At 39.2% G+C, this 13,374-nt stretch overlaps 1 protein-coding gene across 1 annotated transcript; it reads left to right on the top strand.

Annotated features, from left to right (window-relative positions):
- The first annotated feature begins 6,809 nt into the window (after positions 1-6,809).
- Positions 6,810-11,289, top strand: LOC137944875 (protein DETOXIFICATION 33-like). The gene is made up of 9 exons (XM_068790661.1): positions 6,810-7,369; positions 9,132-9,673; positions 9,750-9,836; positions 9,928-9,984; positions 10,107-10,345; positions 10,428-10,546; positions 10,672-10,758; positions 10,846-10,914; positions 11,055-11,289. The coding sequence occupies exons 1-9, from the start codon at positions 7,106-7,108 to the stop codon at positions 11,082-11,084; spliced, it is 1,494 nt and encodes a 497-aa protein (XP_068646762.1). The 5' UTR covers positions 6,810-7,105; the 3' UTR covers positions 11,085-11,289.
- The last annotated feature ends 2,085 nt before the right edge of the window (positions 11,290-13,374 follow it).

Here is a 13,374-nt window from a genome sequence, read left to right as displayed (position 1 = left end):
CCACCTCTCCCTTCAGCATCATGGCAACCACAAGCACATCTTGCAATCGCCAATTCTCCTACTGGTTTTAACTTGGCTTTTGGATAGTGGAGCATCGCACCATGTTACACCGACTCGAGTAATCTCTCTATTTACACTCCTTATGATGGCATTGACGACATTATGGTTGGTGATGGCACTGGTCTCCCTATTACTCATCCTGGTTACAAATCCCTCTCTACACCCTCACACAAATTTTCCTTAAATAATGTTTTGTGTTCCTATCATGCAAAAGAATCTTATTTCTATTTCTCAATTATGTAAATCTAATAATACCTCCATTGAATTCTAACCTACTTTTTGTATAAAGGATCTTTGCATGGGGGTAACACTTTTGCAGGATCAAACTGAGGATGGTGTGTATGAATGGTCGTCGTCCTCAATCCATTCTTCACCAATAATTACCTTCTACAGTGTCAAGACCACTTCACCTGCGCGGAATCATAGCTTAAGTCATTTGTCGTCTACAATTCTCAGGCACATTATGTCCACCTTTCAGTAAGATTTATCGTACTCTTTGAATTTTTATTTAACTTGCAATTCTTGTCAATACAATAAGAGTCACAAATTACTATTTTTCCAATCCACCCTTGTCTCTTCTTCCCCTCTTGACACTATTTTCTCGGATGTCTGGACCTCTCCTATTTATTCTATTGATGATTTCAAATATTATGTTATTTTTTTTATTTCTTTACAAAGTATATTTGGTTTTACCCTCTCAAACGAAAATCACATGTGTTTGATACATTTATCAAGTTTAAATCTTTTGTTGAAAACTTCTTTGGGAAAAAAATTAAAATGCTTTATTCTGATAATGGGGTGGGGGAGGTGCGTATAATGTAATGTCCTCTTTTCTGGCTACCAATGACATTTCTCATCACACGTCTCCTCCACATACACTTGAGCACAATGGGTAATGCGAACAGCGACATCAACATATTGTCGAAATAGGTCTGTATCTTATTTCTCAAGCCTCTATACCTTTATTTTACTAGTCATATGCTTTCTCCATTGATATTTATCTCATCAACTGTCTACTTACTCCTACACTCAGTTTTCTTTCACCATATGCCAAACTCTTTGGCACTCCTCCTAACAACTCTAAACTCCGAAGTTTTGTTTGTCTCTGTTATACATGACTCAGGCTATACTCCCCTCCACAAACTCACTCCACATTTCTCTCCTTGTGTCTTTCTTGGGTATTCTACCACTCAAAATGCATATTTATGTCTTGAACCCAATACCTCCTGTCTTTATGCGTCACGTCATGTTAAATTCATTGAGTATATCTTCTCCTTCACCACACTTCAGTCACACCTCGACCATCCTTCGTCTGACACACTCTCCCACTGTGTCCTTACTTCCGGCTACCGGCACATCTACCTCAACTTCGATCCATGCGCTCTCTGCAAGATCCATTCAAGAGCTCACACCTAACCCCAATCATACACCTCCCTCATTGGTCGACCCACAACCATCATCCCTACCTACCTCCTCCCCTTCCCGTGTTATTGTCATTAGATCAAAGAATAACATTTACAAGCCCATCCAAAAATTAAACCTCACAACCTAGTTTCCTACATCTGCCAATCGTGAACCAACAACTATAACTCAAATTCTCACAGATCTCAAATGATGTCAGACTATGTCTGATGAGTATGATGCTCTTGTTCGGAATGGGACATGGGAACTTGTTCCCTTGAATTCCTCGCAGAATCTGGTTGGTTGCAAATGAATTTTTCGTCCTAAATATCTCTTGGATGGCTCGCTTAGTAGCCAAAGGGTTTCACCAACGCAATGTGGTTGATTATCATGAAATCTTTAGTCCCATTGTCACACCTACCAATATTCGCGTTGTTCTTAACCTCGCAGTAAGTCGTGGCTAGCGCTTCGACAACTTAATGTCCATAATGTGTTTCTCCAAGGTACCCTGTCTGAGAATATTTTTATGGCACAACCACTGGGCTTCATTGATTGTGATCTTCCCCATCATGTCTGCAAACTTTGCAAGGTTATCTATGGTCTCATGAGTTGCGCGAGTTTCTCAGCACCTCTGGTTTCACCAACTCTCTTGCAAATTCCTTTTTATTTATCTCTCACACAAGTACTATTGTGCTGTATATTCTGGTTTATGTGGGTGACATTAATATTACAGGAGACAATGATCAAACTATAACAACGTTCATGCACCTTCTTGATCAGAGGTTTTCACTCAAGGATCTTGGCTCCTTGACTTACTTTCTCGGAATTGAAATTGTTCCTAGAGGTGACATCGAATCAAGTCGAGCCTGAACCTACCTATGTTCGAGTTAAGTTTTATTTAAATATTTCAAACTCGACTTCGAGCCTAAAATTGTAATCGAGCTCAAGCCCAATAATTTTAATTGAGTTCGAGTTCGAGCTCCAACCTACATTTAAAACTTTGCATAAATACATGTCAAATAAATTGTATATAAAATTATGCATATATTTTACATAAAATTGGACATGACTTCTACTTAAAATTGGGCATAACCTCTGTATATTAACCTTGCATAAAATTATCTATACACTTTGCATAAAATTATTCATAAAAATTGCATAATTATGCATAAACTTTATTCAATAATCAAACACAAAAACATTCCTTTGAAAAGCAAGGCTAGTTTTGTCTATTTGTACTCAATCAGATCATTCTAATTCAAGGATTGGAAAACCAGTTAAGAAAAATGGTTTTGGTTGACTTAATCACATGCCCATTTTTGTTTTTTCTTCGGAGCATGAAATGATAGTATTTATAATAAAAAAATTCGCATGTGCGAAACTCGCACGTTTGAACTACACGTGCGAGTACGCACGTTGTGCGAGACGGGGGGAGTTACTCCGATTAATCATAAGAAGTAACGATTAAATGTTGTACCTACCCCTTATAATTATTATTGTGTAACTAGACCTATTTTTTATAACATGTATTAATTTTTTATTTTTATCACCCTAAAATTTGTAGTCACATTTGATGGATCGAAAATCAATAATAGATAGATAATAAGTTTAAATAAATAATAATATTTATTGGCGAAGGCCCCATATATTACATGGATTCAACAAAAATAAAAAATGAAAGATATTGTAATAGTATCTAATTTGAAATTGCAATTACTTTTATCATGGAAAAAATAGAAATATATTTATATTCATGATTTAATAATTTGTTTCAGGTAAAAAATTATTGGTGATTTAAGAATGGTTAGGTACAAGTTCCAAAAAATAAATATTAATCTAAATTTGAGGAGATGGTCTTGGGATAATTTCATGATTGTAAACTATGAGGAAGTGTGGACCTTCCATTTCCAAGCGAAGGAGATAAGTACATTCTCATGTCTTGTTTGTCTTTTTCTTCAAAAATCACGGTAGCACGATATTGATTTTTTTGCGCTGGTCTCGATTGCTTCTCTCTTCCATCAACCTGCTTTTGTCACAGATTGAGACCCTGGAGCTTGAAGAGGAGGACGACGGCGACGAGGACAGTTGAGCAGAGAGGATGACGACAAAGACGAGGACATCAGGCAATAGTGATGGTGACGGTAGAAGCGTCGGGGAGTGGGGAATGAGAGACAAAGACAAAAAAGAGGGAGAGAAAGTTACGGGAAGGGCTCAACGGTGATAAGGATCGACGACGACAGACGGGGGAAGGAAGAAATCGAATAGGAAGAATGAAAAATAAGAAGGCGAAATCAATCATCCCCCCAAATCCCCAATTTTTCTCCCTGATTCCCAAGAAGTTGAGAACAAAAGAAGAAGAGTCAACGTCTTGAACTCGAAGAGTCAAAGACAACTCCCGCCTCCGACCTCGGGCCGTTGTTAAGTTAATGAGTCAGCTTACAAGCTTTTGAACCGAACCATGGTTTGGTTGAGCTCGACTTGTTAAGTTAAAGTTTGAGATCCAAATAAACCGATCCGAGCATGATCCGCTCGACAACCGGCTCAGTTCGATGCCACCCCTACTTGTTCCTCATTCTCAAGGATTACTTCTATCTCAACACCAGTATATCTCGGATCTACATGCTCGCACATGCATGACAAATGCAAAGCCTGTAGCTATGCCTCTTGTTATGTCATCTACACTCACACTTCAGTCTGGCATGACACTCTTTGATCCATCTGAATATCGGGTTGTTGTTGGTAGTCTATAATACTTGTGTCTTACTCGCCCTGACATTGCTTATGAAGTGAATAAGTTATCCCAATGTATGCATTGCCCTAATACTAACCACTGGGATATTGTCAAACGATTGTTGCACTATCATGGAAAAAATAGAAATATATTTATATTCATGATTTAATAATTTGTTTCAGGTAAAAAATTATTGGTGATTTAAGAATGGTTAGGTACAAGTTCCAAAAAATAAATATTAATCTAAATTTGAGGAGATGGTCTTGGGATAATTTCATGATTGTGAACTGTGAGGAAGTGTGGACCTTCCATTTCCAAGCGAAGGAGATAAGTACATTCCCATTTCTTGTTTGCCTTCTTCTTCAAAAATCACGGTAGCACGATATTGATTTTTTTGCGCTGGTCTCGATTGCTTCTCTCTTCCATCAACCTGCTTTTGTCACAGATTGAGACCGTGGAGCTTGAAGAGGAGGACGACGGCGACGAGGACAGTTGAGCAGAGCGGATGACGACAAAGACGAGGACATCAGGCAATAGTGATGGTGACGGTAGAAGCGTCGGGGAGTGGGGAATGAGAGACAAAGACAAAAAAGAGGGAGAGAAAGTTACGGGAAGGGCTCAACGGTGATAAGGATCGACGACGACAGACGGGGGAAGGAAGAAATCGAAGAGGAAGAATGAAAAATAAGAAGGTGAAATCAATCATCCCCCCAAATCCCCAATTTTGCTCCCTGATTCCCAAGAAGTTGAGAACAAAAAAAGAAGAGTCGACGTCTTGAACTCGAAGAGTCAAAGACAACTCCCGCCTCCGACCTCGGGCCGTTGTTAAGTTAATGAGTCAGCTTGCAAGCTTTTGAACCGAACCATGGTTTGGTTGAACTCGACTTGTTAAGTTAAAGTTTGAGATCCAAATAAACCGATCCGAGCTTGATCCGCTCGACAACCGGCTCGGTTCGATGCCACCCCTAGTTGTTCCTCATTCTCAAGGATTACTTCTATCTCAACACCAGTATATCTCGGATCTACATGCTCGCACATGCGTGACAAATGCAAAGCCTGTAGCTATGCCTCTTGTCATGTCATCTACACTCACACTTCAGTCTGGCATGACACTCTTTGATCCATCTGAATATCGGGTTGTTGTTGGTAATCTGCAATACTTGTGTCTTACTCGCCCTGACATTGCTTATGAAGTGAATAAGTTATCCCAATGTATGCATTGCCCTAATACTAACCACTGGGATATTGTCAAACGATTGTTGCACTATCTTTGTGGGACTCTGGATCATGGTATTAAACTACATTGACAATCTTCTTTGTCTCTCCTTGTGTTCTCTAATATTGACTAGACAAGAAACAAAGATGATTTTACTTCCACAAGTGCCTATCTTGTTTACCTAGATCGCAATCCTATCTCTTGGAGTTTTAAGAAGCAACGGAGTGTGGCTTGATCCTCTATTGCAAAATATCAATATGTTGCAACCACTGCATCTGAGATCTATTGGATTTGGTCTATTCTCACTAAACTTGGTATTTTTCTTCCACAACAACTGATGCTTTATTATGCAATGTTGGTGCTATAAATCTGTGCTCCAATCCAATATTTCACTCGTTCATGAAACATGTAGTTTTAGATTGCCACTTCATTCGAGAACAAGTTCATAGTGGTGCTCTTTCGGTTTCTCGTGTCTCCTTTGCTGATCAGTTAGCCGATGCTTTCACTAAACCGCTTTCCACGAACCTGCTTCATCTTCTGGAAGACCAAAATTGGACTCTTCTTTCAAAACAAAAATTATTCTTCATTCCAAATTTTTTATAAGTAGTCAGTTCTAAACCGAATCCCATCTTTCCTAGTTTAAGTAATCTAAATAATGACTCACCTGACATCATACCCAAGTTACAAAATTCCATAAAAACAACATGCAAACCCAAGAAACAACAGCAACTGTTCTCAGCCAGAACTATAAATAGAGCATAGACAATACAAACTTATTGTTCCAATTAGACAATAGATAAATGAATTAATGAACGGAAAACAAGAAGATGGTGAGTACTCACCAGGTGACTTCTGTAGAGAGAACCCCAAGGATATAACTTAGGCAAAAGAGATTTAGTGCCAAGACCCATGCCGTGCAAAACCGGTTGTGCCTAAAATACCGCCTTAGAAGTACCCTCCCTAACCAAAGAAACCTTAGCACTTCTCAGAGTGTGGCACCAACAGATAGAGACGGAGCTAAAGACAAAAAAACTGAAGTGGCAGTCCATGTCAAGAAAAACTTTTTCTATTTCTTCTCCTGAAACACTGAAGAAGACATCGTGTCATCGTGTCGTATTGAAACGAAGCGTCAATCTTCCATTTTTATTTTCATTTTATCGACTTCCATGAGGTGATGATCGAGAGAAAACAACCTTATCCTTCTGGTTCGACTGCTAACGATCTCCCGAAACCGATTCCTCCAGATTCTTATTTTTTTATTTAACACAGTCTTTTCCTGCCTCTACAAATGGGTATTCTCATGATGTCATAGTGAGGTCCAGATGTGCTTTAGTCTTGAAGTGATAAAATCTTAGAGGCTTATAAAGTATCAAACCAAGACACTATATACAGAGATTACAAAAGGACAAATCCAGAGAGGCGCAGAACCGCAGCCAAGGACCTTTCTCTTCTGCCTCCTTCTTCCCCACGAGAAGTCTGCCTCCCACGCGCTTCTTGTCTTACCAGCATGCAGAACCCGAACTGCAGAGTCTCTGCACTTCTCTCCTGTTCTATAAAGTATCAGTATTACTAGTGTAAAAGCATATCCATAAAAAATGACTCCCTTTTCTTCTTTTTCTCTCTCTGCATCTCTCTGTAGTCCGTAGAAAAGAAAACAAAGAGGAGAGAAGAAGAAGAAGAAGAAGAAGAAGAGAGGCATGGCGGGAGATTCTCTTCTTGACCCACTTCTGGAATCCAGTGCTGATATAGACGAGATTAAAACATGTAGGCAGTTTTTCAAGGAGGCTGCAGCGGAGAACCGGCGGCTCTGGTACCTGGCCGGCCCAGCCATCATCACCGCCATCGCCCAATACTCCCTCGGTGCAATCACTCAGGTCTTCGCCGGCCATCTCACAACCCTCGAGCTCGACGCCGTCTCTACTGAGAACATGGTCATCGCCGGTCTCGCCTTCGGTATCATGGTAATTATTACTTCCAAACTGAGAACACCCGTGAGCTTATCTACGGTTAATTCGTTTCTTTTCTTCTCCACGGAACATATCCATGCATGCATGCATCCATGGCCGAACATCTATTGAATCATCGTTTTCCTCTCCACAGTAATGGCTATACAGCCACTGTGGCGGTGTGGATCTGACGTTTCATGAGATTCGTGGTAGCTACGGAGATCTAAGTTAGATGCTTAGTAATCTGCACAGAAGTATATAATAAATTAGAGAAGAAAAGGTCTTGGACAAAGACTCGTACTGGTGCCGACACATCCATCCATTACAAAGACCGATTTGAATATGCACCTGCCATGATTTAATTTTTCGAAAGTTAGCAGATAAAAATCATAAATGAGACCTCTTTAGGGAAGGGACCATTTGATAGGAGATGTGACAAGTCTCGTTCACGGGACCCCAACCTAGGCCACATCGTAACTAAATATTGTACATAATATTTTTAATATAAGCATGTCATTTTAGTATTAAACATAAATCTTCTTTTATGTGCTGTTATAAAAAAATTAACAAATAACAATGTGGCTGTTAATTTTTATGTTTAAAATTATGTTAAAAAATTGCATTATCTTATAGAGGAATTTTTAAGGGCTCCCATAAACCGAGTCATTGCATGTACATAAGGGTGGCACCAAGCCAAATCGGCTTATAAACCATTCGACCTCAGCTCGAAAAAAGGTCGACTTAGTTTGGTTTTTACTTGAGCTCAGTTCGAACTCAAACTTGAAATAAGGTTTGTTAAGTATAACATGCCAAACTCGAGATTTTTCAAGTTCAGCTTATTAGTTCGTGGGCCGATTCGTTAGCATATATTTTTTTATGAAAATACCCTTTACTCTAATCGCTCTCATCAATTCCCTCTTTAGTTGGTTGATAATTGCTCTTATTTACCTCAAACCTCAAATGCAATTGATTATTCAGTCTTTTTGGGTTCCTCAACATCTAATGTTATTGTTTGCCAATAGAATAAACACTATGATAGATGTGTTTGCTCTTTCTTTTAGGTCTATTATGCTGGTTATTATACATTAATATGCTCTATTGCAAAGTCTTTGACTCCTTTGCGATACCTTGCAGTTCAATGGTACTAAGGTCATTACAATATTCTCTTTATTTATTATTATAATTTTTTAAAAATTTTAAATACAGGTTGGAGCTCGAACTCGACTCAAACTCGATTAAATTTTTTGAACTCTGAACTTGATTCCAATTTTAAGCTCTAGCTAGAGATCAAAGAATTTAGATGCAGCATGATAAATAGTATCTTTATTTATATTATATTCGATATGAATACTCGTAGAAAGCTTTTGTCTTAGATTGAGTGGGTTTGATTTTTCTGACTGAACTGATTTTAGTCGGCATAAACAGCCAAAACAACTGATACGTAAGATAAACAAATCTGTGTCTCTTTCGTGCCGGATGTCAGTGGCAGATCAGATCAAGTGGTGGGCTTCAACGCTGAATTAACAAATTCGACTGTGAACTGTACAGTTTTTTACTCCGTCTCCTGACGCTGTCTGGACGGGAACCCCACCCCAAAGCAGTCTTCTTTAGAGCAGTTGAGGATCACTATTAGCTTGTTTTAGCACTAAGGGTGTCATATTGGTATCGGGTGTGAGAGATTAAATTAAAAATTGAATTTGATTCATATCAACACTGGTTCAGTGCAGAATAAGCTCCAATAGAATGACCTTTGTGAATGGATTTCCTGTTTTTGCAGTTAGGGATGGGAAGTGCCCTTGAGACACTGTGTGGCCAAGCATATGGAGCCAAGCAGTTACACATGCTGGGGATTTACATGCAACGTTCATGGGTCATACTGAACATAACCTGCATCGTCCTCCTTCCCATCTACCTCTTTGCAACGCCGATTCTCCGGTTGTTCGGCCAGGATGAGTCGATCGCAAATCTATCCGGCAAGTTCTCACTGTACATGATCCCCCAGTTGTTTGCTTATGGGTTCAATTTCCCCATACAGAAGTTCCTTCAAGCACAAAGCAAGGTCCTGACAATGGCATGGATCTCCTGTGTAGCCTTGGTGTTCCACATTTTCCTTAGCTGGCTCTTCATAGTCCAGTTGAAGTGGGGTTTGCCAGGGGCTGCTGCTTCACTGAACATCTCATGGTGGATCGTGGTGCTGGGTCAGTTTGCCTACATAGTTATGGGTTACTGTCCTGGTGCCTGGACTGGTTTCAGCTGGGGTGCATTCAAGAACTTGGGGGCCTTCGCTCGACTGTCCGTCGCTTCAGCGATAATGATGTGGTAAGTCAGAAACTCCTCTGCTTCACTTTGCCATGAATAGATTCAGGAGTCTGATCTTTGAAACTGTTTTCTGCAGCCTTGAGTTCTGGTACTACATGCTGCTCATTGTCTTGGCCGGCAGACTCAAGAATGCAGAGGTAGCAGTGGCTGCAATATCAATATGGTAAAGTTCAAAACTCAGATTAGCTCCGGATGTTTTTGATGTGTGACTTCTAGATATGATTTTCCTCACTCTTGCTTTCACCCATGAGCAGCAACAACTTGAATGGATGGGAGATCATGCTTTTCTTCGGATTTAATGCTGCAATCAGGTAAACCACACCCACCGTCTAGTTTCTCAAACAGGAGTAGTGAGAGAAACAAAATGACAAACAGTTGAACTGCAGCTTTGAGTAGAACACTAGAACCATCTAATTGTGGCATATTACTGCAGTGTGAGGATCTCCAATGAACTAGGGGCAGGGAGGCCCAGAGCAGCCAAGCTCTCCATTCTGGTAGTGGTTTTGTCTTCAATAATTCTGGGCATTTTCTTCTTTGCTCTTGTGTTGGGACTGAAAGAGGTGTATGCAAATCCCTTCACCATAAGTGAAGATGTTCGGCATGTAGTATCCAACCTTGCCCTCATCTTCTCCTTCACACTCTTCCTCAACAGTGTTCAACCTGTTCTAACTGGTACAGACGCTTCTGCTTCGGTTGTTTATATTTTTGCTTAACTCAATCTCCAGACTGTTCACATAGTTGGCTGTGGGTGTAGGTGTGGCTGTTGGAGCTGGATGGCAGTGGCTGGTAGCTTATGTGAATGTGGGGTGCTACTACATTATTGGCCTTCCACTTGGGTTTCTGCTTGGCTCTAAGTTCAACATGGGAGTTAAGGTAGGTCAAAATTAAAAACTCAAATCACATTAGCAAACGATATTCAGAGTTTAGACAAAGCCATTTTCCTTCAGCTGCATTTCACAAGTCTTTCTGAGTGATCGAGATTCTGGGGCTGATTGCAGGGGATTTGGACGGGGATGATCTCTGGGGTTGGCCTGCAAACCTTGATACTTCTTGGCATAACACTTGGAACAAATTGGAATAAAGAGGTCACTCTCTCTTTCCTTCTATCTGCCTGCTTCTCTCTCTCTAGTCTCTTTAGAAGCAGCAACTTAAAAATCAGTTCTGTATTGCAGGCCATGGCGGCAGAATCCAGGATAAGAAAATGGGGTGGGTCAGTCGGCAATCCAGAAAATGGCATCAAGGTTGTGACTCTCTTCTCTTCGTATGAACTTTTTTTAATCAGATTCGAAAAGCACCGTGCTGTTCACCTTCTGAAAAATGTTTTTTTTTCCCTTCAACAATCTATTCTAAGTTCTAACCAGCTTCTGTTTCTGGGTGACAGAGTAAAGAAAAACAAGGGGGGCTGGTGTAACTGCAAGACGCAGAATCCCTCCTTCGACCAGTACTCGCCAACCTGCGGGATTCTTTTTCATTGATCACTCCCACGAAATTAACCCATCTCGCTGTAGTCTTTCTTTCTGAAACAAAGTGAGAAGAATAATTAGTTACTTTTGCGGCTGTGTTGTTGTAGATCAAAAATCTCTCAATGGGTTTCAAGAATCCTCAATCAATTTCATTTTCCCAGAATTTCCAAATGAAAATTTAAGTGATAATGAATTAAATATCATATGTGAGATTAGGGACGAACAGGAAAAGCCCATAGATTAAAATGATTTACAGGCAAAACTTCCGTTTCTTCTGCAAAGAACCAGAAATACCAGGCAGTAACATGTTTAAAACTAAATCATGTGCGCAGTCAGCCTGAGGATGCGACCGACCAATGTTCCCAGACGAAAGAATATTATATTAACCGGTCTGGGCCAAACTAGTGATAGACTCCATCAAACTTGTTTATGTTCGAGCTGAGTTAAATTTAAATATTTTGAATTTGAGTTCGAGCTCTACCCTAAACCTAAAATTGTTATTAACCTCGAACCCAATAATTTTAACCGAATTGGAGCTCCAACATACATTTAAAACTTTTCAAAAAATACATGTCTTGAGTTCGAGCTCCAATATATATTTAATTTTTTTAAAAAATACATATCAAATAAATTAAATTGTATATAAAATTATATATATTTTTTACATAAAATTTGGCATAAATTTTATATAAAATTGGACATGATCTTTATATAAAATTAGACATAACCTCTACTTAAAATTAGGCATAACCTAGGTATACAATACCTGCATAAAATTGGGCATAACCTATGCTCATAATACGTGCATAATTATGTCACCCGGGAGAATCAAACACTTAAGAAATCTTTGGACGTGAAAAGTTGTTACACTTAAATGGTGTCATGACGACGCATTTGGAGCCAACCGGGGCCTGAGTGGAGTAGCTACATTCTCTACATTGTTTTTGTCTATAAAACTTATGGTAGAATTAATTATAAGCAGTGCCATGATACCAAAGAAATCATGGTAAACTGTACCCTTATTCTGCAATGTAAAATATTTTTGAGAGAGTAAGACGCTGATAGCAAAGATTTAACGAGCGGCACAAGATTCGAGGGATTTGGGGGAGTCTGGAGCGGGATCGAGTTGGAGGCTGGAGCGTCGAGTGGAGCGGGAGCGAGAGAGAGGGGGGAAAAATTCTTCCTCCCCTCGTCACTGTTGAGCCCCTCCGTCCGCTGTTGTGGCCTCTGTCGTCGTCGACAGCTGCCTCTCCGGCTGCCTTCTACCTTTCCGTCGTCGTCGATTCTATGGTCGTCGCTCGATTTGTTCTCCCTCGTCTGCCTTTACCTTTGTTTCCATCGCCTCCGCTTTTGTCGCCGCCCCGTTATCCCCGATGAAAGTTCCTTGCCAGTGCCGTTGGAAGCTTTTCCCTCCGCATCGTTCCTTGTCCTCGGCGAAAACCAGAGGACCTAAGTTAAAAGGGAAAAATAATTTCAATGTTGAAAATACATTTGTAGTAGAAATACGTTTCTATGGACTATTATTGCTTCATGTTTTTTTGAAATATTTTTTTAATTGGAAATTCTTATTAAAAAAATTATATAATTTTCTAAGTAAGATTTTCCTGCGAAAACCGTATAGAAAATTTTTGAATAAGTATTTGACAGTTAATGCTGTAATACTTTTAGCATGAGGTAATTTTCATAGCAATTTTGTGTTTAACATTTTATTTGATTAAAATTTTATCTATAAATATAGTAATATATTAGATTAATTATTAATTTTTATTTATTTTACTAGAAGATGCAATAAGAGGTCCATATAACTTTCTTAAGAAAATTTTAAAATATTTCTTGTAAATTTTTAGTAAGTCACTGATAGTAATAAGATTTTATTTAAAGGTTTTTTTTGGAAATAAGTATCCTAGGAAAAATATTTCTAGTTTTTTTTAGAATATAAATTTTCAACCAGGGGCACTAAGGAGGCCATAGTAAACTTATGGCTGGATTCAAAAATTACAAAATAAGCTAGACAACATTTGGGGTAAAAAAGATTAATATTAGTGCGTTCTAATCCATTATCGAGATTCAATCCTGAACCTCCTCACTTATCATTCTTTTTATAAAATGTATGTAATTTATTTGACATATATTTTATGTAGAGTATTAAATGTAGGTTAAGCTTGAACTCGGCTAGAGCTCGAACTTGAACTCGGTTAAAATTATTAGGCTCGAACTCGATTATAATTTTAGGCTCGA

Source organism: Aristolochia californica, unplaced genomic scaffold (assembly GCF_029961685.1).
Source record: "Aristolochia californica isolate CCGP_79_NKW_82.1479 unplaced genomic scaffold, dmAriCali1.0.hap1 SCAF_11, whole genome shotgun sequence".
Taxonomy (NCBI): Eukaryota; Viridiplantae; Streptophyta; class Magnoliopsida; order Piperales; family Aristolochiaceae; genus Aristolochia; species Aristolochia californica.
Note: the sequence above shows the minus strand (reverse complement) of the source record. Positions and strands in the feature narration are given on the sequence as shown.

What these genes read in the sequence shown, in the direction of transcription:
- LOC137944875 (XM_068790661.1), top strand. Translation starts at nt 7,106, where the DNA reads ATGGCGGGAGATTCTCTTCTTGACCCACTTCTGGAATCCAGTGCTGAT. An exon ending in GTCTCGCCTTCGGTATCATG is followed by an intron (nt 7,370 to 9,131) that starts GTAATTATTACT and finishes CTGTTTTTGCAG; the next exon opens with TTAGGGATGGGAAGTGCCCT. An exon ending in GAACAAATTGGAATAAAGAG is followed by an intron (nt 10,759 to 10,845) that starts GTCACTCTCTCT and finishes TCTGTATTGCAG; the next exon opens with GCCATGGCGGCAGAATCCAG.